This window comes from Cordyceps militaris, assembly GCF_000225605.1.
Source record: "Cordyceps militaris CM01 unplaced genomic scaffold CCM_S00001, whole genome shotgun sequence".
Classification (NCBI taxonomy): domain Eukaryota; kingdom Fungi; phylum Ascomycota; class Sordariomycetes; order Hypocreales; family Cordycipitaceae; genus Cordyceps; species Cordyceps militaris.
Window position 1 is genome coordinate 1,423,958 of NW_006271969.1, and position 21,314 is coordinate 1,445,271.

The window sequence follows — 21,314 nt, forward strand, 5'->3', positions numbered from 1 at the left end:
TCTTGTGCCTTCATCGGGGGCTAATTATCTGTGTAGATTCATACTCCGCCGTGAGCATCTTCAAGAACCTCGTGGCTGAGGACCCTGTATGTAAAACCGGTCCACTGCCGCGACAACACGTTGACTCTTTTCGGAATGTAGTCCTTGCGACGAGATGCGGCACTGGCCGTCCTCGACCACCATCTGGAAACGCCTTCTCTCAACGGCGCTGCCCTGGTAGCTGCCCTCGCAGAGACGTTGAGGTCGCCCGGCGCTGCCCGAAACGCCGTTGACGACCTCGCCTGGGCCACCTCGGCCGAGGCCGCGCTCGCCGCGCTGTACGCCATCGACGCGGGACCGGGCGGGATCAGCGACGCGCTCCTGCGCTCCGTCATTCCTTACACCGAAGCCAGCCAGCCCTGGACCACCGCCGCCGCCGCCGCGACCGCGGAGCGCCTGCTCGACAAGTATCGGCCCGGCGCGGAGAAGCAAGAATTCGTCATTGGCGGCGTCCTTCAGAGCTACCTGCGTCCCGTCTTTTCCAAAAGCACATCCGCCGTCACTGCGCAAGGCCGGCCCGTCTTGTTCCGCGAGCCGCAGCCGGACGCGGGCTTCCATGCGCAAAAGGCGGCTTGGAAAGAAGTCGGGCCGCACATTGTCACCATCTTTGACTGGGCCGTGGACGCCTCCGAGGTACACACACACACCGCTTCTGCCCCGCCCCCCCTTCCCTCTGACAAATACTACATACACCCTTGCTAACGATCCAGTTACAGCCCGCCACCATCAAGAAGCACTGGCCGCTCTACGTCCCCGTGCTCGTCACGCTTACCGAGGACGACGACGTGGTCGTCCGCCAGCGCGGCCTCGAGATCCTCGGCCGCTTCCTCGTCGCGTGCCCTGCCAATGTCCTGCGCACGTCGGGCATCGACGCCGTCTTTGCGGCGTCGGTCCTTCCGTCGCTGCTCTTTCTCCCGTCGCTGACACCCGAGGCCGAGTCGGTGGTGCTGCTGCGCGCGGCGTACGGCGCGCTGCGCGCGCTGGCGCTGGCCGCCGACGCAGACCCGGCGGCCCGGCGGCGACGCGCGCTGCTCGATAGGACGCTGCGCGAGGGCGTGTTGGCGGGCTACTTTCACGCGTCGCAGCACATGCGCGTCGTCGAGGTGCTGATGCGGTCGGCGGCGCAAATCGTCGAGGCGTTGCAAATCTACGCCGTGAAGCACTTGCAGGTATGCATCTGATCTGAAATATTGGATATTGGTTCATTATTACATAAGGGTGGACTAGATGAGTAAAAAGCAACAATGTCGCTAATAGTTGTGACAGAATCTGCTCGACCTCTTTACTCCTGTGCTCACAGACGCCTTTGCGCTGGCATACCCTCCTGCGGTTGTCGCCACGGCAGAGGCACTCAATACGACGATTCTCAACTGCTGGCCTCGCATCGTCGGCACGCCGCACGCCGAACACATCATCAGCGTCGCCTCCCGCTGCTGGATCAATGTCCAAGGCACTAGCGACGAGCTTGGGGCCCCGAGCAGGAAGCCCTCACCGCGGAGCTGAAAAAGACAATGACGCTGGTGGCTTCGTTGTGGAGAGAGGCCGACGAAGCAATGCCGATGGAAAAGCTCGCACAGATGGTGCAGATGGAGCCAAGTCTCAAGTCGCTGCTTGTCCCGTTTCAGCTCGAAAAGTCAATGGCATGATGACAAGAATGCAAGTCTCAGTCCAAGGGCTGCTGCTTGAAGAAAGACTTGCCCCTCAGCCACTTCCTGTAGGCCTTGTATCTCTTCTTCAGCGCGTCCTCTTCCGTCACCGTCAGCGGGTTCTCTCCAACCTTGAGTAGCTCCGCGTAGAGGTCCATCTCCTCCTCGCTGCCGCTGGCCATGAGGCCGCGGTCCTGCCACCCGCCGTGGATGTAGTCCTGGTACTCGGACGAGTCCATGTCCACGGGCGTGTCGCTCGACACCACCAGCGGCAGGTTCTGCGGGTGGTGAATGTACCGCGCGTAGTCGTCGGCCTCGTGGTGGTCGACCGACGGATTCAGCGAGTCCTTGACCGCCCTGGTAAACGTCCACTGCTCGGCCGTCGACTTTTCTAGCGCTGTCGGCTTCGTCTTGGCCGCCATGTCCGCCTCGTCGACCGTGTCCATGGCGTGTATTGTCTTTTCCTGCGTGGGGTGCAGCCAGCGGCCGAGTGACATGCCCCGGGGTGGTGCCGCCTTGTCCGAGGCCATGGAAGACGCCCCGTCGTCGGACAGGGCGACTTGCGAGAGGGGCGAACTGGATGTCTTATTATTATTATTGTTGTTGGGCGCGGTGGCCGCATTCTTCTTGGCTGCCCTCTTCTTGTCGGCTTCGACTTCGTGCTGCTCTATGCGCACGCGGAACGGGCTAAGGTCGTACTTGCCATCCTGCGTGGATTTAATGGGAATGTATTTAATGGTCGAGTTCATTTTAAAGGCAAACATTTTGGGAAACGAGGATAGCGTGGATGGGCGGTAGTATTCGAGCCAATAATCGTCAAAGAACTCGACGGGCTTGGGAACAGGCGCGCTTCGCACTGGGACCATAGCGGTGGCTGCCGTTTTTTCCTGCAGATTGGCCGGATCGAACCAGTGTATATAGCTTTTCATGTTGTCCGACGTCCAGTCTCGCGGATTCGAGTGATGCAAGTAGTAATCGGTCGTGAGATCCCAGAGCATCGGCTGCCCCGACTTGTAGACGTAGTTTCCCAGAAACAAATTATACGCCTCCTGTCGCTGGCTGTCGAGGAACGAGTTGTTGTAGTAGCGCTTGAAGCTCTCAATCATGTCGCGCGAGTGGCTCGTCCACTGGTTAATCTTGCGGTACGTCTCCATCGTGTTGACCAGCTGCGAGCCGCCGTACTGCACGGCAATCGTGTCGCCGTGATCGTGCCACATGTGCGTGAACAAGTTGACGGCGTCGGTGTCGTACTCGACCGAGGCGTCGTCCAGGATGCCCAGGGCGTGCAGCTGATGGCCGAGCGCGCGCTTGCCAATGACAAACTGCGCGGCGTTGGTGCGGTCCAGGCAGTCGATGCAGTTTGTGCGCGCGACGCCGTTCTGCGCCTTGAGCGGCACGGACACGCCGTCGCCGTTGTGGAAGAAGCCCGTCGCCTCGAGCACGCTGCGGGCAATCGTCTCCAGGTTGCCAATGACGTCGCCGCCGCGGACCTTGGAGGCACGGCTCATGTCCCACGCCTTGTGGATAATGTGCTTGCCGGCGGGGAGAAACTGGTTGAGGTAGTCGATGCAGTGCGTGTACTCGTCGAGCAGCTTGGACTCGCGCGGCTGGCGCTCTTTGGACTTGATGAGGTTGAGCACGTAGACGGGGGCGCCGTAGCGCCGAAACAGGTCGTCAAAGTGCAGGGCGGCGGCGCTGTAAAAGGGGTCGACGAGGTTGAGCTCGATCGGGGGCTTGGGCGTGACGCCGGTGCTGTCCTGCGTCCAGTGGAGCGGGATGCTGCCGCGGTGCTGCACGTACGATGTGTACTGCGGGCTGCAGTACAGCCGAGGCCCGGGGCCGTGGAACGAGGTTGTCTGGCATTCGGCCACGATTTGCTCCGTCTCGACGTCGTTGGCGACGTAGCCTCGGTCATTTGCCCCGCGCTTCAGGAAGCGCGCACCGGCAAAGTGACGAGATCGCCTCGCAATGACGGTGATGTAGGCCGTGTGGCCATAGATGGACAGGGCGGCCTGGTCGACATAGCCGTGGATGAGGGGGCGACACCAGTCAAACAGGTTATTGGTCACTGCTGAAATAGGCTTGAGCAGATAGTGGTTCCAGACAAACATTGAGTTCAGCTCCCCGTCAACCTCGGGAACGACACCCTGCGCCATGCACCGTCTCTCTCGCATAATGTTGCGCTGCATCGTGTGCGTGACGTCGTACGAGTAGCTGTAGTAAAAGGACCGCGTCAGGTCCAGGCTGTTGAAGATGGACAGGAAGCGCGTCTCCTCGGCACTCTTGTTCCTCGCCTCGGGCTTGGACGACTTGCCCGTCGCCAGCGGGATCAGCTCCGTGCCCTCAACCTGGTAGATGTAGTGGCCGCCCACCATGGCCACGGTGCTCTTCTTAGTGATGAGCAGCATGTAGTAGCAGCCCGTGAAGCGGATGAAGCCGAGCAGGCCCCACGTCGTGCAGCGCAGCTTGATGCCGCCGGTGCCCTTGTTGCCGTCGTCAATGGTGTCGAGAAGCTGGTTCATCTCCTGGAGCGTGTAGACAATCTTGTCGTCGGTCAGGCCGGGCTCGGCGCCGCCCTCGGTCGTGCGGTCAATCTTGAGGATACGGTATCGCGTCTCGCTGACGTCGACGCCGACGACGTAGTAGCGGCTCGCCGTCTCGTACAAGCTGAACTTGTGCATTTTATACCTAATTCGGTCGGATGTCGGCTCGTCGTCGTCATCGTTGTTGTCGTTGTTGTCGTCGTCGGCGCCCGGTCCTCCGCCGGTCTCCCGTTCCTCGGGCTGGCCCTCCTCGGACCGCAGATCCCCGCTATCATGGCTGGCTGCGCCGCCGCCTGAGGTCTGCACGCTACGGACACTCGGTTCGGGGCTCCCCGTGCGCACAAAAGGCTCTGCGACGGCCGGGTCGCCATCGTAGTCCTCTACAGAGGCGGGCCCTCCAACAGCACTGGCATCAGACCGACCTCCGGCCCCTTTGGCGGTCGACTTGGCCGATTTGGAGTCGCCATTTGCATCTTCAGTATCATGCAACTGTGGGAATGTGGGCGAGGACGGCTCGGCCGCGGCTGGGGGGGACGGCGTTTGCGGCTCGGTGCATGAATCTCGCCGTATTGCGCTCTCTGGTGAGCCGGGTGGGAGTTCTGCCATAATAGGCACGCAGAGTTCTTAGAACATGACTTGCATGAAATCTCAACTGTTCCCTTACAGGTCGTAATTTGGGCACGGAGAGAGATGCGCTGCGACCGGCCGTCGTGCTCGTTGCGATGATGTCACCTGCAAGTTGTAGCGATCGTTCAAGCTGAGCTGTTGATGTCAGTCGCCCAGCTGCCCCACCTGACAAGACAATCAATCATCAATGTCACTGAGACCAGCCAATCGTGTCTACAGCAAGAGGGCGAGCGACAAAAAGTATTTGGTTTTCCGTGACATGGTAGTAATTTATTTGCTTCAAAGGATCAAAAATCTCTCGATGTTGAGAGGATTCTTCGTGCATCTCCGCTCCTATGAAGCCTGAGGCGACGAGTGCTCGTGGACGATGCTGGTTAATGCTCCTTGATCACATCATCCCGGACTCACTCCGATTCATAATTGCGACCCTAAACACCTTTCTTCGATTCATCCTCGTGGTATTTTTACCTCGCCAGTTTGCCGGGCGGGCCGTGGCACCGCTGCGCTGCAACCAACTTGTTATATACAGAAGTTCAGGGCCAGAGCTATCCACACACAGGGAAAACCAGAGCCGCGCCTGTACATTATACACGCTTCTATAGCCCTCAACACATTAAATCGCCTCATTTAATCCACTTCTTGCTCCTCTTTACCCGCCTGCTCGACTTGTGCCTTTTCAGCACTCTCTTCCTCTTCCGTGCTTGCCTCACTTGCCTCGCTTGGTTCGGGGTCGACCGCCGTCTCCGTCTCTCTCTTCGCCTGTTGCGGAGCACCAACGGATACCCTTGTTGCCGCGCCATCTACAACAGCAGTCGGCTCTAGTGCCGGTGCCGGTTCTTCTGGCGCGGGTGCGATCTCAGCTCGCAGATCTGGCAAGAACCGATCCACGCGCTTCCAGGTCTCATCCCAGATCTCCTTTCTCGCAGGGTCTTCAGTGGGGGGGACCAACACTCCGTTGCTCTCCATAAAGAGGATAACGTTCTTGAGGTTCTCACGAACCGCCTCCTCCTATAAGACAGTTAGCATGTTGCATCATCTCCGCGTCATCATCATGTGGAACTTACCAAAGTATCGCCTTGGCCGCTGTTCATGAGACGGTCCATAATTTCAATAATCTTGGTCCACAACGAAAGTAGCCCATCCCATTCAGCGAGTAGATTTAGGTAGTGTAAGAAGACATTGCATAGCAGCGACGTGGCCTGCAGACGCAACTTGCTCATGCCCTCGCGATCGGCTGAAAAGACCTCAGGCTTCAGCAAGCGAAGAATTAGGGGGAAGAGAACCTTGCTGAATATGGCTGTCCACTCCTTCGGGTCGCTAGTGGTCAGATCCGCGGAGAGGAGTGAGCGGTGCAGCGAAGAGAATGCCAACTGGCGAACCTCCCGGCATGGGTTTCCACACTGGTGCATGAGAGACTGAAAAATGGGTAGCCAATAAGCAGACCAGGCCTCACCGCTTTCCAGCTGCGATTGTTGGATGAGCTGCGGTACGAGTGAAGTCATGCTATAGAGACTTTCGATAGCCTTGCAGCCGCGCTCAACAGCCGCACTGTCAACCTTGGCTTCCTTGCGAGGCTGATCATGTCGCCGCCTTTCTTGCTCCACTCGCTTCTCAGACGAGGCCAGTGGGTTTGCGCTTGATGCAAACTGATCGAGTAGAGCAACGGCCGCCATGTAATTGTCTGCCATGATCGCTGGGGGGGAGCCAGAGGTCCCCTTCTCGAGAATCAAAAAGACCTGCGCAGCAGATTCGCGGCTAGTAGCGAGAACGCGCAGTGTTGCCCAAAAGTCAGGCGAAGTCATCATTTCGCTTCGCAGAGGACCTGGCTCCTCGGTACAGGCAGCCAAGCCATTGAGGATAGTACTTGAAGTCCTAGCAAGCACATCCTGTGGTAGACCTGAAATAGTGTGTAGTAATCTCGGGACGTTGACAATCTCGTGATCAAATCCATCTTTCAATATTCGTAGAGCGTAAAAGACGGCGCGCGAAACGGTGACAGCGTGCCATTGCGATGCATGGCGGAGGATACCTTGCACCGTTCGAAACACTTCCTCCGCCATTTCCTCAACGGACTCGGGGTCCCTGGTGGCCAGAAGCGTAGAGAATTCGAGAATATAAGCGACCGAAGGATCATACTTCGGTGGCCCTGTGGCCGCGGTATGCACACTGGGAGGAGGATTAGGCATATTGTCTTGCTTGACGCTCATGATGGTTGCGCTGTCATCGTCTGGAAGCTGCTCCAGAAGACCAGTAACAATCAGCTTCGTAGTAGCGATAGGGAGCTTTGCGATAGTGTTGAAGACATTCTCGAGCTTGCAGGAATTAATACAGTCGACTGTGCACAAAGTACTCTCCAGCTCTTCGTCAGATGGCTCGGGAGGATCGTCGGCAGCGTAGCTAGATATGTATGAGGTGAAAGCAGAGAAGAAGCCCGTATCCGACGAACGCGCACCGCGTTCAATAACCTGCGACGGTAACTGAAGAGGAATATCTGGCAATCCGAAACGGGGAAGGTCAGCTGCGCCAAATTGGGATGCCAGCGAGTTTGAGAAGAGGTTGACCCATATACGGATAATCTATGGAATGGGTTAGTCCGCGTACCATTTGGTACAATCGACGCCAAGACTTACGTGTTTCCAGCCGTTCTGAATAATATGCTCACTGCCGGTCACGACGCGGAAGAGAACGAGCGTAGCCAGCTGCGCACGGAAGTCACGGCCAAGCTTGACTGCCAGCTCGCTAACCATGACACTAGTCTCGCCCACCTGTACTTCCGTGTTCAGTGCGGTGTTGAAGGTGGTTTCTGATGCTAGTGTCGTCATATAGCTAAGACAGTACACAATCTGGTCCAGTGCCTCCACATTGTTGTACTTGGCTGCGATGCGGGCACATTCGTCGAATCCAGTCACTATCCTGGCGAAGACGGCGTCATCACTAGCAGACATGAAGACGTACGAAAGCGTAGATACAATCGGCCTCCAAGTTGCCGCGAACATGTCAGCGTCGTAAATATTCGTATCACAGACAACGAGATTGCCAGCCGACTCTGTCTTTAATAGAAGCTCTCTCCAAGCGTAGTCGAATCCATGCTGGTTGTCATGTTCGTCTGGCAAGATGATTTCGTTTGACTTGATTGACTGGTAAATGTCGGAAAGGTATTCAGGCGAAAAGTTCTTGCCATCATTAACGCCACGCAGATTTCGTGAGAAATCCTCAACAGTCATGCGCTTGTTGGCCTTGAGCGTTGGGTTATGCTGGTCAGTATTCAGCAAGATGATCGCATAGCTCAAGACGTAAGCGGCATCCTTGTTCGCAATCTGCTCCGGTGTATCACAGGTGCAGTATTTCTCCGAAAAACTCTCGACAATGTTGGCAATCAGCTGTGCTTCGCCAGGAAGACGGAAAGACTCCAACAACAACCGAAGGCCTTCGTCGAGGCGCTTTCCAGAAAAGTCAAAGAGATCCAAGAACTCCTTTAGAACCTTTTCGTTCCCCGTCTTGGAAAGATATTCACCAAGAACCGATTTGGATACTCGTGACGTCTCCTTCAAGAAAGCAGCGACTTCTGCGGCGTCCTGGGCGCTCCTTAGGATACCTTGCGCCTCTAGGTATCCAAGTCCATTCTTTGGTTTCTCATTGAACAAGCTCGTGCCTTTGATAATTATCTTCTTTCTCCGTCGCTGCTCCCGCAGAACAGCGGGGTCTGTATAACCGTCTGTGACAGGCTTTTTATCGAGTCTCTCAGCAACAAACTGAATGTATCTCAAGAGAGCATCGAGACAGAGTGGCGGGACACTTGTAGTGCTCCAGGTAGCAGAGTCGGGTAGCGCGTTGCGGGACAGAAGTCCAATCATATCCTCGCAGAGGTCAGCTCTGTCAACATCGCAGTCATAGTTGACAAAGAGCTCGGCCACAAAGGTTGGCATGCGCGAGAGAACACCGATGCTTTCTACCATGGCTTGTCTAGCATCCGGCTTACGTGAACCACCCTCCAGACCAAGTTTTTGTCTATCTTTGATAGCGACAGGTGTGGCACGACCGCTCCCACCTTGTGAAGAAGGGGGCTTCACAAGCTTTGGCGTTTCAGGAATGCCCGCGAACAGAGAAGCCTCGATACCCATGTCGCGAGGAATGGGAACGCTAGGGTGCAGGCAAGCCACTAGGTAAGACAGGAATAGCTCCTGCTGCAACTTCAAAACACCGCGGCATGTGGCAAGCATCGTGCCCGCGACAATGAGAGATTCTTGGAGGATGGCCATGTTGTCTGACCGAATCAGTTGAAAGAGATAAAAGCACAGCTTGTCCTCTGCGATGGTTGCTAGTGCAGGGTGCCGAGCAATAAACGGCCCAGCCACTTCGAAAGCAACATGAATAATCCGCAGCGCCATGACTCTCATGGTGTCGGTGTGATGTCTATCATTCGGGTCCAGGAAGTTGACTAGAACACGGAACAGCTCGCGGACGGAGGGCAATGAGTAAGGTTTCAGGTCCACCGACTCCGAATCATCGCTAGTTTCGCTCTCGTCATCGCCTTTGGTGACAATCGTAGCGGACGTATATTGTTTGTCTTGCTCAGGTTCGGTCACTTCGGGCTGTTTCTCGATCTCTTCAGGTATCGGGGTTGATGTCGAATCACGCTCTTCTGGAGTAATTGCGGATGTATGTGTGTCCATGTGCAAGTTATCATCCTTTTGGTCGAAGACGTCCGAGTTGTCGGTAATTTCCACGTCGAGGTGCTTGACATCCTCGAAAATGATCTGACACATCCTCACCATGGCTGCCTCGGCAGTCCTGCGCAAAACGGGGGAGAAACGCGGCTGGGAGCAAATGGCGAGTCCGCGTCCCATCATGTCACAGACGCTCTCGTCACTGAGTATGTCACCGCCTGGGCCGGACATCATGTCCTCCATGAGGTTGAGAATCATGAGAAGAACAACTTCTCCCTGCGCTGAATCGCTAACATCAAACTGGCAGTGTGTTACGGCAGAGGAGAGAGACTGCATAGCAAGCGCAAATCGTGGTGAGCTGGCGCAGACGAAGCCGTAGGCCAAGAATTTTCGAAGTGCTCCGAGGGCGAGGATCGTGATCGGCGCGGCGGTACCCTTTGCTTGGATAACGAGAAGGAATGGGGCGAGAAGTGCGGGCGCGTCAAATGTGCAAATGTCTACGGAGAAGCAGGTCAGTATGCCTCAACTCGAGCCATGAGGTCTGCCTGCATACCTCTAATGCCAGCAATATCATGACGCAAGGCGCCGAACCCCGAAATCATGGGGTCGTCCTGCATGCTCTTTCCCTTTTGGCCAAGGAGACCCCATCTTGTGTTTATCGTAAGGTCCTGGGTGTCCAGAGCAGTACCTCCTCCAGCCTGGGATTTGCGCCCGGGCTTGGGGCTGGAGCTCGGCGCACCCAGGTTGATGGGATTGGGATTGCCTCCAAGAATGGCCGACACAGACGAGTGTGGCGAGCGGGCGTGCTTCTGGATCGCCGAAGTAATCGATATGCATTCAGAGATGACGAGAGAAACGGGATCGACGGCGACCGAGACGGGGCGGCTTCGGTACTGCATCCGAGGCGCGTCAATGTGCAGAATCTCGGCCTGCAGAGGCGGTTCGGCGGGGAGGTTGGGCTGCATCGCTACGGACGGGAGCTTGGCATCGCGACTCATGATCTGTTCTGAAATGCCGCAGGGAAGACGGTGGCGTGTCAGCAACGGCGCGGGAGGGTGTGAAGAAAAATGTTGCAAGGTGGTCGTGGGGGGACAACAGGATCTCGGCGGCGACGAACAGAGACTCGTTCAGGGGCGGGGCGAGGTAGAAGAGGCCAACGGACCAGCTAGCGAGGTGGACAGAGAGTATGCTGTCACTCTTAAAGCATAAGAGAAGTGCCGCAAATCGTGTTAGGCACCAATGGCGGGTTGCTGACTGGTGAAGCCTCAGGGAAGCTTTGCAGTCCGGTCGTGCATATGTTGCAGCAGTAACAGAAGTAAACCTTGTTAAGCCGCTGGTAGTAATTGGCCCGCCCCGGTCTCCGCCTGGATCGGCGGAGCCTCATCGACAATACGTGTTAATATTTTTGGGCGCGCGCGGCTTACTAACAGGAGGCAGGCATGTGTGAGGCAGTGGCAGAAGCGGACGCGTGCATACTCAATACATTTATTAAAAGATGGATAAAAGTTATTCTTCCCGGAGTAATAGACAGAGCTCGGGGGTTGCGTTTCAACAATGTTGTATCATGGGTATGGTACGCTCCATACCTGCTTAAGAGCAAACTCGTACTAATGCCAGTCAACAACATTTCACTTCAGAAAATCAGTTCAAACGACAACAAAAGCTGACATTTCAATAGCCAGCCTAGACTCTAAATTTCCAAACCCGTCTCGCCGTCATCCCCGTGTTTTTGTCCCAAAAAAACGCCGCTGAAATAGTGAGCTGTTGGCAGAAGCCATCTGCATCCGGTGCCAGTCGAGGCTTGAATCAGCACACGACAACTCGCTCAAATGCGAGAATATAGATAGTACTGTACAAAAAAATAAGAGTAATAAAAAGAGAAGAAGATGGAGAAGGAGCCGCCACTAGCACGTGGCCGTGACTCTCAGATACCGCAACCTTATCCTTTATGCCAGTAATGAACCACCATATCGCTGCGTCAAACCAATAACACCATTTATTTGCCGCCGGCGGCGTCTGCGGCCTTGGCGGCCGCACCCTTGACCTCTTCAGCTGCCGCACCCTTGACCTCTTCTGCTGCCGCACCCTTGGCCTCCTCCGCTGCCAGGCCAGCCTTGCGTTGGGACTCGAGACTTTGCATCTGGGCCTTATCTTGCTCCCACTCGCCTTGGCTGTCACCAAAGGTTTCCTTAAGCTTTTGCTCTTTGACCTTTTTCTCTTCTTCTTCTTTTTCCTTGAGTTTCCGCTCAGCCTCCATTTCCTGTGGGCATTCGTCAGTCACTCTCTTCATGGTCTCCGTATAGAGTTTGCAAAGTATATGTACCTCCATGTGCTTGATATCGTCCACACTAGGCTCGTAAAGATGCCAAATGGTGTAGTGGGGTAGCCCAACCACGGAAAACTTCATTTTTCGTGCCATCTGCAGCTTTGGTTAGTATTTCCAGACAGGAACAATCTAGAGAGTCCTACCTTGCCGAATCCTTCGGTTTCAGCGTGTTTTTCAAAGCTGAAGGCTGGGAAGTGGACACCGCTGCGGAAGACCTTGGCCTTGGCCAAGATGCTTACACCGCCCACTCCGTCGATTTCCATCTCCATGTCGGGGTCACCATACGGATCACGCAGATACGCAAGATGCGGTCTCCAGGTAGCATATTCCGCGTATCCCTCTACAATGACAGCATCTTCGTCCAAAGTGTCAGCTAGCGCGAGCGCCGTCTCGGACTCTTGCCAAGAGTTCAAATCGTAGGGCTGTTCGCCGCCAAGCCAGTCGGGCAATGGCCGCCAAACGTCTAAATTATGGTCAACACCAACGTTGAGGCAGCATCCGTGCTTTCAGGTTGACTCACTGGGTACGATGACGTCCTTGTTGTGACGCATCAAATCTTCGAGGATGGTGAAAGGGGCAGTCTCAACATCGACATCACGCCAATAAACCCATGAGTGGTAGGGTCGCAGTGCGGCGCTGAGAAGCCAGTTTCTTGCCTGAGCCATGAGTTTCCTACGGCTAGCCTGGGCGGCGAAACCGTGACGGCTTTCGACATCTTGGTTAACCTTTTGGCCAAAGTCCTTCTCAATGATCGAAATTTCGCCATAGGGCTGTCTGGGGTCTTCGTCATTCTGAATCGAGTTCATGTTGTCGACCAGAAGCTGAAGCGTGTTGTCTTTAGAGTCAGACACCAAAAAAGCAAGATCTATCAAGTTGTGCGGGTAGGTGAAGTTGCGCAAATGAGAGAAGAACATGGGCAGATGCGCAGACGCGTCACGGAGTGGGACACAGAGAAGAATACGCTCCTCTCTCTCCCAACCTCGAGCAGTCCCGCCAACAGTGTTCAGGTCGTAGTATCGCACAGTTTCGAGGTCGAAATCCGGGTCACCGCCCAGGAAGCCGAGCGAAAGGACAGACGCGAGAGAGATCGAGGGTCCGAAGAACAGAAAGAGTGCTGTGATGAGAACAGCCGCAATGCCGATCCGAACGAAAAGCTTTCTGCGGCGGCGAGACGCAGGGCCAGACGCGCGAGGCTGGAATCTTCACCATCGCAGAAGCAGTGATTAGCGTGTGCCACGTCAATGGAAGCCAGGGCGAGCATTCGATATGCTGTGCAATATTGAAAGCGCTCACTTACCTATGCGGCGAAATATCAAACGTGTCACCCCTTGGGTAGCCATTGGCGAACCCTCCGGAATGGTGTCTGGGCATCATCGCGACGGCTAGTTCAGGAGAAATGTCGAGAGCTTTCGAATTATTACCCCTTGCTGGCGCGCAAGGCGAGCGGCGCGACGTGTGCGGGCTCCGGCCAAGTCGAGATATCCAGGGGCGAAGGCAGCAGTTGCTCACCGGCTACTCGGATCAATTTGATGGAGGAGTGCACGCGCAGAGATGCGTGGCTTTCTGTATGCACTGGCAATGTGCGTTGAGACGATTAAAGGGCAAAAGGCCTTGGTGTCTAAACTCAATCGTGGCAGCTTTTGCCAGGTGCCGCTGCGCTGCTAATTTAGTGCCGCCCTGCTTAAGGGGCCAAAGGCGGGTACTCAGAGAGTTTCTGAAGGTACCTCGGAGGGGTCCTTGGGGTAGCTGGAAATACTAGCTCGAGCCGACATATGCAAGTACATTGGCAATGAACTTGAAGTACCATCAGCTTCCCTCCCAGAAGGCGCCCTTGCCCAGAATTCTCTGGTCAGGCAGCCCCTGAAGCAGCACGAAACTGGCGCCATGCCGGGCGCCGATCCACTGAGAGCCGCTCCCTACCAGGCTGCGCTAGTTGATGTGAAGTCCTCGCATACGAAGTCGTTGCACGCTTTTGATTCAAGTATGTCGATCAGTTGCCCAACAAACCGTGCGGGCAGAATAAGTGCACAAAGGAAACATTGTACGAGAGACATGCGGCCATTCACGGATTATCATGGTTGTCAATTTCAGAAGCGGATGATTTTCAACACTAAATATCCATTCTCGCTCACGAGCGAGCGCTGATAATACCACCATTATTTACGGGGTTATGCGTCTTCTCAATTCAAAAGTGGCATCTTCGTCGTCGATACAGTCCAGTCTACAAGGTTCGATACTCTGGAGCATGTCTGATCACAGCTCTGTGCCACAGTTAGCAAACCATGACTACCACACAGTTGTACAAAAATATATTTGCAAACACTTTGATCAGACAAGCCGGTGTACTCAGCCATCCTAGCCGTCCCAGCGCAGCAATGTCTCCAGAACAGAGTCAAAGCCGAACCGAGCACAGAAGTAGAATTACGCGAATTAAGCAACTCCACAACTTTCCTCACAGACTGAAAAAGTCTGCTCCAGTGCGGGAGGGCTGACTCGGCCAGGATGGATTAGTAGAATGGATAGAACTTGGTGTCATCAGGTCGTGCGGTGGCTGCCAAGGGGCAAAACATGGCTGGGGATGCCTACCTGGTACGTTATTGCTGCTCTTCGGACATCGTTTGGGACAATCTACATCTTCGCCATGGTTAGCCAGTGTCAAAATATGTTAGGGCAAGCAAGGATAGAGTAGGCAAATGTATCAGAGATCTTGGTATGGTAATTAGGAGTCATCAGGGGTTCAGAAGCAGAACTGATTGATAATGTTTCTCATCACGGACAGTGTGGCCGGAGCTGGGTTGAAAAGGGAGGCGCGGGATGAAGATTTGACTTACCATAGGGCCAAATCTGTGCACTGGCGGTTAAAGGCATTCAGTACCTGCCACGTAGTCCTGTTTCGACGATTAGCTTGAGCGAGGTGTACTGTGGTACGAGGCCACCCAGCGCTGGCGTCGAGAGGAAAGTGGTCAGATGGTAGTGCATGTTGTTCAAACGCTCAGGTGTTCGCGGGAACAGTGGTGTGAGTATCATCATTTGGCCTCAAGACGCGAGCACCAGAGGTCGTCGTGAGTGCGAAAGCTTACAATTTCACAAGAGGCATATTCGCTATGCTCAGCGCAGCAGCAGCATCAGCTCTTGCGATCGCCAGTCACCTGTCAAGCTTCGATCTCGACATTTTCATAGCTGATGGCTGTCATGAGAGACTGTGCAGAGTGCAGCGTTGAGAATGCAACGAGTAGACGAAGAGACGAAGAGACGAAGAGAAAAACTCGATATAAATGTGAGCGGCTAGCCAGCCATGGGCTAAAATATGGGGCGACTCGTTATGTGCATACGCAGAATTTTTGGCAAACAAGCTGCCCCGCTAAGTAGATATACTTGTGGGATGCGCGAAGCTCTAGTTTCTTACAATGAAGGGCTGGAACAGGGATCAAACCCCAAGCTCCAACTGAAAGACACTACTCTGCCATTATATATAACATACAATGGCCGACAGAAGGAGAGTCAATGGACCTTCAGGCGCCACCGTGCCCCCGGTATACGACGATGAAGATCTAGTTTCCACGCAAAGAAGCCGGCCCGAGACTGGCATCAGAGCTATATGTGAGTTCTTCCGTAGGAACTAGAGCTATGCAACGTATGCTTACTCGCTAAAGACCTGAAAACTGGCGTAACGCCTTCTGCGTCCGGCTCTGCCTACCTAGAGTTTGAGCCTAGAGAGGGCTCTTCGGGGTCTGGCATGAAGCTCACCTGCACAGTACATGGCCCGAGGTCACTACCACGATCAGCTCCATTCTCGCCTCACATGGTCCTATCTACACATGTCAAATATGCCCCATTCGCGACGAAGCAGCGGCGAGGCTATTTACGCGACTCGAGTGAACGGGATCTCAGCACTCATCTGGAGACGGCGCTGCGTGGTACTTTAATTGCCGATCGCTGGCCCAAGAGTGGTGTGGACGTTATTGTTACCATTATTGAAGGTGAACTTACACGTCAAGCTGCCCAAGACCAAGGAATCGAGAGCTGGGAAATGATGAACGTGTTAAGTGGCTGCATTACAGTTGCTTCAGCGGCGATTGCGGATGCTGGCATTGACTGCGTTGACACGGTGGCCGGCGGTGTCGCTGCCATGGTGACGAAGGATGAGAATGATGAGCCCACCATTGTGCTTGATCCCGTACCTTCTGAGCATGGGCAGGTATTGGCAGCTTGTTGCGTGGCATATCTGCCTTCACGAGATGAAATCACAAATCTCTGGTTCAAGGGGTGCCTACAAACGTCAAGCGCAGAGTCACAACGACTTCTTGTATCAGGAGCAGTTCATGCAAGCAAAGGCACGTGCCAGGCTATCTCAGCATCACTGGGTGAGGCCATGACTCCTCAATGAAGAAGCTCTATCCGAGTACTGCAGCCTTTTGTGGCTGCGCAGCTGTTGCCACAAAATTTGTAATATACCCAATAGACTCATGGAACTCTCGGAATCTTGTGTGGCCCAAGTAGTGAGAAAAGCTTCAATGTGTAACCATGGAATCGCAGCTGTGAAACCAAAGGTACTCGGTGACCAGTGACAGTATTTGTACACACAAAGCAGATACCTGCATAGAGGAGATTAGCAAAAGATACAACTCGCTATCCATGAATGGCCTGCATCCCAAGATAACTACCAGTTGTCGGGTTTATTTACTGCAGATTATTCCGAAACAGCCGTCGTTTGGTGCCAAGCCTGGTTTGTAACTAAAGGTTCTCACTTTTGTACCACTGAAGAAAGCTAGCTGAGGAAAGTTCATGTAAAATTATGAGCTTCCACAGAAAACCGTTTAATTCAGGGCAAAGGCAATATTCGGTTCTTCTCGTGTGTTTATGCATTGTCAGCCCTGTATTTACTGGCTAGCGTTGGTGGCTTGGCCGCTTGGCCACAGTACGTCACAGGGCGGAACCGCTGGGCGAGGCCAGAATCACGCCTACAACAGCACGCGAGGTCCCCGGCTCCCAACGGATCTCACCACTTGCATCAGCGCACCGTCGCTGCCGTTCTCTGGCTCATCAGCTTTGACTATTATCCGAAATACCCTGCGCCTCCTCCGCCTAACACCGGCCGATTACCATATACGAAACCGATACAGTGGCTGGGCCACGCCGCGCCGCCGGGCTCGGAACATTCGCGTTCGCTCAACGGAAATGGAGCAACCGCCTCTCGTGCAGCTGGCCCCCATCGCCAACTTGGGAGGATGGTACAACCTCTCGACTTGGGCCACCAACATGACTCGCTATGTGCCGTCCTTTGACGATCTGGTCTGGGCAGGACCCCGAATTCTCGATAAGCTCGGTTCCTACCTCGCCTTGGCCGACCAGCCTAATCTTGCGCCTAATGCCGACACCGGGCTGCTCGGGACCACGTCTACTGCCGCATATAACATCATGGACAGCAATACGTCACCCGCCGCCGCGGCTGCACATGATTCACCAGCATTTCTATCCTTCGAAAATGCACGCAACTTGGGGAGTGTCTTCTCCTACGCTACCAGTCGATGGGCCATGTCGTGCATCGCCATGGCCCTCATACTAAACCGAACACATATTTTCGCTGCCACTCGTCGCAGACTACGTCTTCAATGGAAACTGAGGTTGCTTCTTCGCTTCTTCCCCATCGTCTTCCTCATCATGCAGGTTCGCCGTCTACTCATGTCGATGCAGTGCCAGACCTCGGCCGACTTTGCTGAGCTTCGATGGGGAGATCCCACCAAGCACTCGCGCTTTTTACATGCGCATTCAAACCATTTTTTGAATAGCCTGAGCTCTGCTCTACTCTTAGGTGCAACTGATGAACAGTCCTGTGCAGCTGTTCAGATGATTCCGGTAGCGGGCCAAGCCACGTCCACATTGGTTGGCTCCCTGTCAGTTATGTGGCCTTTGTTTGCTACATTCTGCTTGAGCCACTTTATCGAAACCGTGTCTTGTGCAGTTCAAGGCAGGACACTCTCGGCGGAAACCGGCATGACGCTGTTCGAGCAATCGCTCGCCTTTGCGGAAGCCGATGCTACGATCAGTAACCAGCTTGCACAACTCAATTGGGAGTCCAGGCCACAAGCAGGATCAACTGGCTCTACAGCCAGTACCGGTGCAGTCGTTAATCTGCTAACGAAGTCAATGTTGATAAAGCGAGTCAACACACCCCCGGAGGTGCTACTCGTCGCCTTTTTATCTGCCATGACACATCTCACGAGTCATTTCCTGGGCCTGTTTGATCTACAGGCCAAGTTTCGACTCGTCAATACTGGTTTCTGGGGTATTTGCTTCATGGGGAGCATCGTTTGGAGCGCTTTCTCTTTTGACCTCGACGATTCCGCTTCCCAAGGCCTCTTGCGCTTTCCTACCGTTTGTATCATTGGCTTCGTGCCTCACGTTCTGGTGTTCGTCGGCATTGTGCTTTGTTTCATCATATACGGCCTCGCTCTACTGCTATCCGCACTCTCTCCACCGCCCAACCAGGAGCGTTCTTCCATGTCGTTTAGACAGCGGCTCATCTACGCTCACGAAAACATGCAAGCAAACGTTTCCTTTGCGGAAGTTAGAATCACGAGAGACATGGATTTCTACACGGCTCTTCTACGTACTGGTTTTGCCGCCATCACAATGGCTAGCGAAGCTGTCTACTTGAATGAAGACAACGGTGTGAACTTGAAGCGCCACACATGGCTTGAAGAGGCTAGATATAGAGAAGCCGAAGAGATGCAGAGGCAGTGGGTTGGACTTGGCCATGCTAGCTCACAGTATGACCGCATTGGAGCCATTGGACTTATTCCTGTCAAAGATGGCCCGATATTGGCACCAAATGGCTATGCTCGGGAAAGGGCTGCACAAAAAGTGCCCAAAGGGCGAGCGGAGCGCAGTTTCCGGGCTGGTGTTGGTGCAGCTGATAGAAGCTCCCGCTGGGTGATGGCACTCGACTTTTTCCTCAGCATTATCAGACTGTCCTGTCGTGTCTCTGCCCTGTTGATTCTATGGCTGCTTAAGCTAGTCCGCGTCAGACAACCTGGCTGGCTGCTGAGACTCGCAGGTAGACCAGAGTCCGTCAAGGAGGTCCAAAAACCAACCTCAACAAGCCAACATGCAACCCGCACCATCCCCATCAGCCGCGAAGGCCGCTTCTCCAGGAGCGAAGGGATCGACGTCGAGGCTGAGTTTCGCCGCATCGGGCACAATGGCAACGAAGAGAACTTGGACAAAGACTTGTACAGTTACTTTGTGGAAGGAGGCTGGTGGGGTTCCGGGGACTCCAGCGGTGATTACACCCCCAACTATGCCGACGAGGATGATTGGGACGCCACCAGCGTCATTTCCCAGTCGACATCGGCCGACGAGAGCGATGGCGAAACGGACAGAAACCCGTGGGAGCCGGCTGACGCTGATGACGACGATGGCCAACGGACGCCCACGCAGCGAGCGTCTCGCCGGACACGTGAAAACACGCCGATGGCCGACAGCCCGATGGGCATGTCCGATCTAGCCCGCCTCCTACGGCCCACCAACCGGGAGGAGCGCGAGGAGGCCACCACGCTCGCGGCGCACCTGGTCAGCGACGGCGTCATGACGCGCGGCCGCTTCCGCCGCCTCGAGCACCTCCGCAGAACTAGCATCCTGACGAGCCCGCGCCGGCCGCCCACCGCCTCGGACATTGCCACACCTGCACCTCTGCCCGCCTCGTTGTCCGCGCCCCAAGCGCTCACCCGCGACATCCGCACCAAACTCGACCCGGACGAGGAGGAGACGCTACTCGAGCAGCTGCTGCTGTCGCGCCGCGAGCAGGCCCAGTCGCCGCCGCAGACGCCGACTAGGAGAGGCGCCGCCGCCGGGGCGTCGTCAGACATCATCACCAGCACAGGCGCCGAGGAACAGGGCCCGTTGTGCGTCGTCTGCCAGAGCGCCGCGCGCACTATTATCGTATGGCCCTGCCGTTGCCTTAGTCTATGTGATGACTGCCGCGTGTCTCTGGCTATGAACAACTTTGACAAGTGCGTCTGCTGCCGTCGCGATGTTCTGAGCTTCAGCAGGATCTACGTCCCGTAAATGTGCAGGGGGGGTGAAGCGCAACAGTATGTGTATTCGTTGTTACGATTTCTGATACGACATACGGTATTTGTTTTGGTTTCCTTTTCGCGACTAGATGAACATAGGTTTGGTCATGTGCCAATTTTTCTGGTCTTCTCTGGAGATGACCATGTCAATGTTTGTAACGAGTTTGATTATTGGGGGTAGGATTGCGAAGCGTTTTATTAGTTTATTTGTTCAATTCTGCTCAACGGGGGTATCTTTTTCTTATATCCTTCCATCTATTCCAAACCACCCTGCTCGTACAAAAAACCCAAAGCTCACTATGTTGTGAAGAATAGTTATTACATGGCAGCCCATTCCAAGCAGAACGTTCTGACTTGGGGCTCGTGATCGGCCCCCTCGGCCGCGGGTTGCTCGCCGCCAAACAGAAACGCCTTCTTGACGGCCGTGGCGAGTCGGCCGGCGGCAACCACGTCCAGAATGGGGATGGGCTCGTCCCAGCCGTACTGGCTGGCCATGAAATGCGCGTGGAAGCGCAGCGGGTCGCCGGGGTACACGCTGTATTGGGCGCCGAAGCGCAGGCCGGGCGTCATGTGGAAGCCATTGCTGAGGAGGTGCCTGCACAGCGGCGCGGCCTCGTCCTGCGAAGGCGCGTCGACGCAACGGTACGCGCCGGCTGGTACGAGATCGGTACTGGAGGTGGGCGTGATGCCCATCGTCTTTACTTGCGGCAGCGCGGTGGCGGCGCCGTCTGCCTGTTCTGGCGACTGCGCGGCGACGGCTGCCGCCGCAGCCGCGCCCTTGTTGTTCTTGCCTCGCTTGAGCTTATTGGCGACCTCGGCGGCGCGCTGCGCGCTGCGCTCGGCGAGCGCGGCCTGCGCGGCCTCCTTGTGCCTGCGGAGGGACTCTACGTACGCCTGCCGGCGGGCCGGGTCCCGGTACGACGGGAGGGTGTCCCGGTGCGCGGCGGCGCCATCTACGACATACGCGGCGCCCGTGCGCACTAGAGTCTCGACCTCCTCGGGCCGCAGCTCCACGGGCAGGCCCAGAAAAATGTTTTGCGTCGGCTGCTGCGGCGCCGTGCCGACGAGCACGCCGTTGGTGTTGACATGTCGGCGTAGCGCGGCAGCGGCCTCGGTGTCAAAGACCAGGTAGCGGCCGGCGATGCGGGCGACGCGCACAGGAAACGGTGCCTGCAAGGCAGCCATTTGTCTCTGAAAGAAAAAAACCAATGACCATGTTAGCTGGTTTGTTCACTGCTCTGAAGCGCCAGAAGGAGAATGGAAGGTGGTTTGAGTGGGAAGAGTCATAAGTCGTCTTCGTAATTGTTGAATGTGTCATCACAGAGGTTCAGTGGATTGACAGATATTCATGGTGATAATCATGTAGATTCCCAGGGGTACAGATTGGAGAG

At 55.3% G+C, this 21,314-nt stretch overlaps 6 protein-coding genes across 6 annotated transcripts; 2 read left to right on the forward strand and 4 right to left on the reverse strand.

Moving 5' to 3' along the window:
* Window positions 1-1,702: 1,702 nt before the first annotated feature.
* CCM_00387 (polyphosphoinositide phosphatase Fig4) lies at window positions 1,703-4,834 on the reverse strand (the record flags this gene model as incomplete). The annotated part of the gene is made up of 1 exon (XM_006665547.1): window positions 1,703-4,834. The coding sequence occupies one exon, from the start codon at window positions 4,832-4,834 to the stop codon at window positions 1,703-1,705; it is 3,132 nt and encodes a 1,043-aa protein (XP_006665610.1).
* A 648-nt stretch (window positions 4,835-5,482) lies between these two features.
* On the reverse strand, window positions 5,483-10,996 carry CCM_00388 (cytohesin-2; the record flags this gene model as incomplete). The annotated part of the gene is made up of 6 exons (XM_006665548.1): window positions 5,483-5,863; window positions 5,920-7,431; window positions 7,486-10,019; window positions 10,076-10,523; window positions 10,597-10,886; window positions 10,951-10,996. The coding sequence occupies 6 exons, from the start codon at window positions 10,994-10,996 to the stop codon at window positions 5,483-5,485; spliced, it is 5,211 nt and encodes a 1,736-aa protein (XP_006665611.1).
* A 522-nt stretch (window positions 10,997-11,518) lies between these two features.
* CCM_00389 (mannan polymerase II complex ANP1 subunit) lies at window positions 11,519-13,222 on the reverse strand (the record flags this gene model as incomplete). The annotated part of the gene is made up of 4 exons (XM_006665549.1): window positions 11,519-11,941; window positions 11,992-12,311; window positions 12,369-13,048; window positions 13,146-13,222. 4 exons carry the CDS (start codon window positions 13,220-13,222, stop codon window positions 11,519-11,521), a joined length of 1,500 nt encoding a protein of 499 aa, XP_006665612.1.
* A 2,108-nt stretch (window positions 13,223-15,330) lies between these two features.
* Window positions 15,331-16,235, forward strand: CCM_00390 (3' exoribonuclease; the record flags this gene model as incomplete). Its single annotated transcript, XM_006665550.1, has 2 exons — window positions 15,331-15,448; window positions 15,502-16,235. 2 exons carry the CDS (start codon window positions 15,331-15,333, stop codon window positions 16,233-16,235), a joined length of 852 nt encoding a protein of 283 aa, XP_006665613.1.
* A 248-nt stretch (window positions 16,236-16,483) lies between these two features.
* On the forward strand, window positions 16,484-19,915 carry CCM_00391 (ubiquitin-protein ligase (Asi3), putative; the record flags this gene model as incomplete). Its single annotated transcript, XM_006665551.1, has 2 exons — window positions 16,484-16,574; window positions 16,740-19,915. The coding sequence occupies 2 exons, from the start codon at window positions 16,484-16,486 to the stop codon at window positions 19,913-19,915; spliced, it is 3,267 nt and encodes a 1,088-aa protein (XP_006665614.1).
* Window positions 19,916-20,241: 326 nt separating this feature from the next.
* CCM_00392 (tRNA-splicing endonuclease subunit sen34) lies at window positions 20,242-21,108 on the reverse strand (the record flags this gene model as incomplete). The annotated part of the gene is made up of 1 exon (XM_006665552.1): window positions 20,242-21,108. One exon carries the CDS (start codon window positions 21,106-21,108, stop codon window positions 20,242-20,244), a length of 867 nt encoding a protein of 288 aa, XP_006665615.1.
* Window positions 21,109-21,314: the final 206 nt, after the last annotated feature.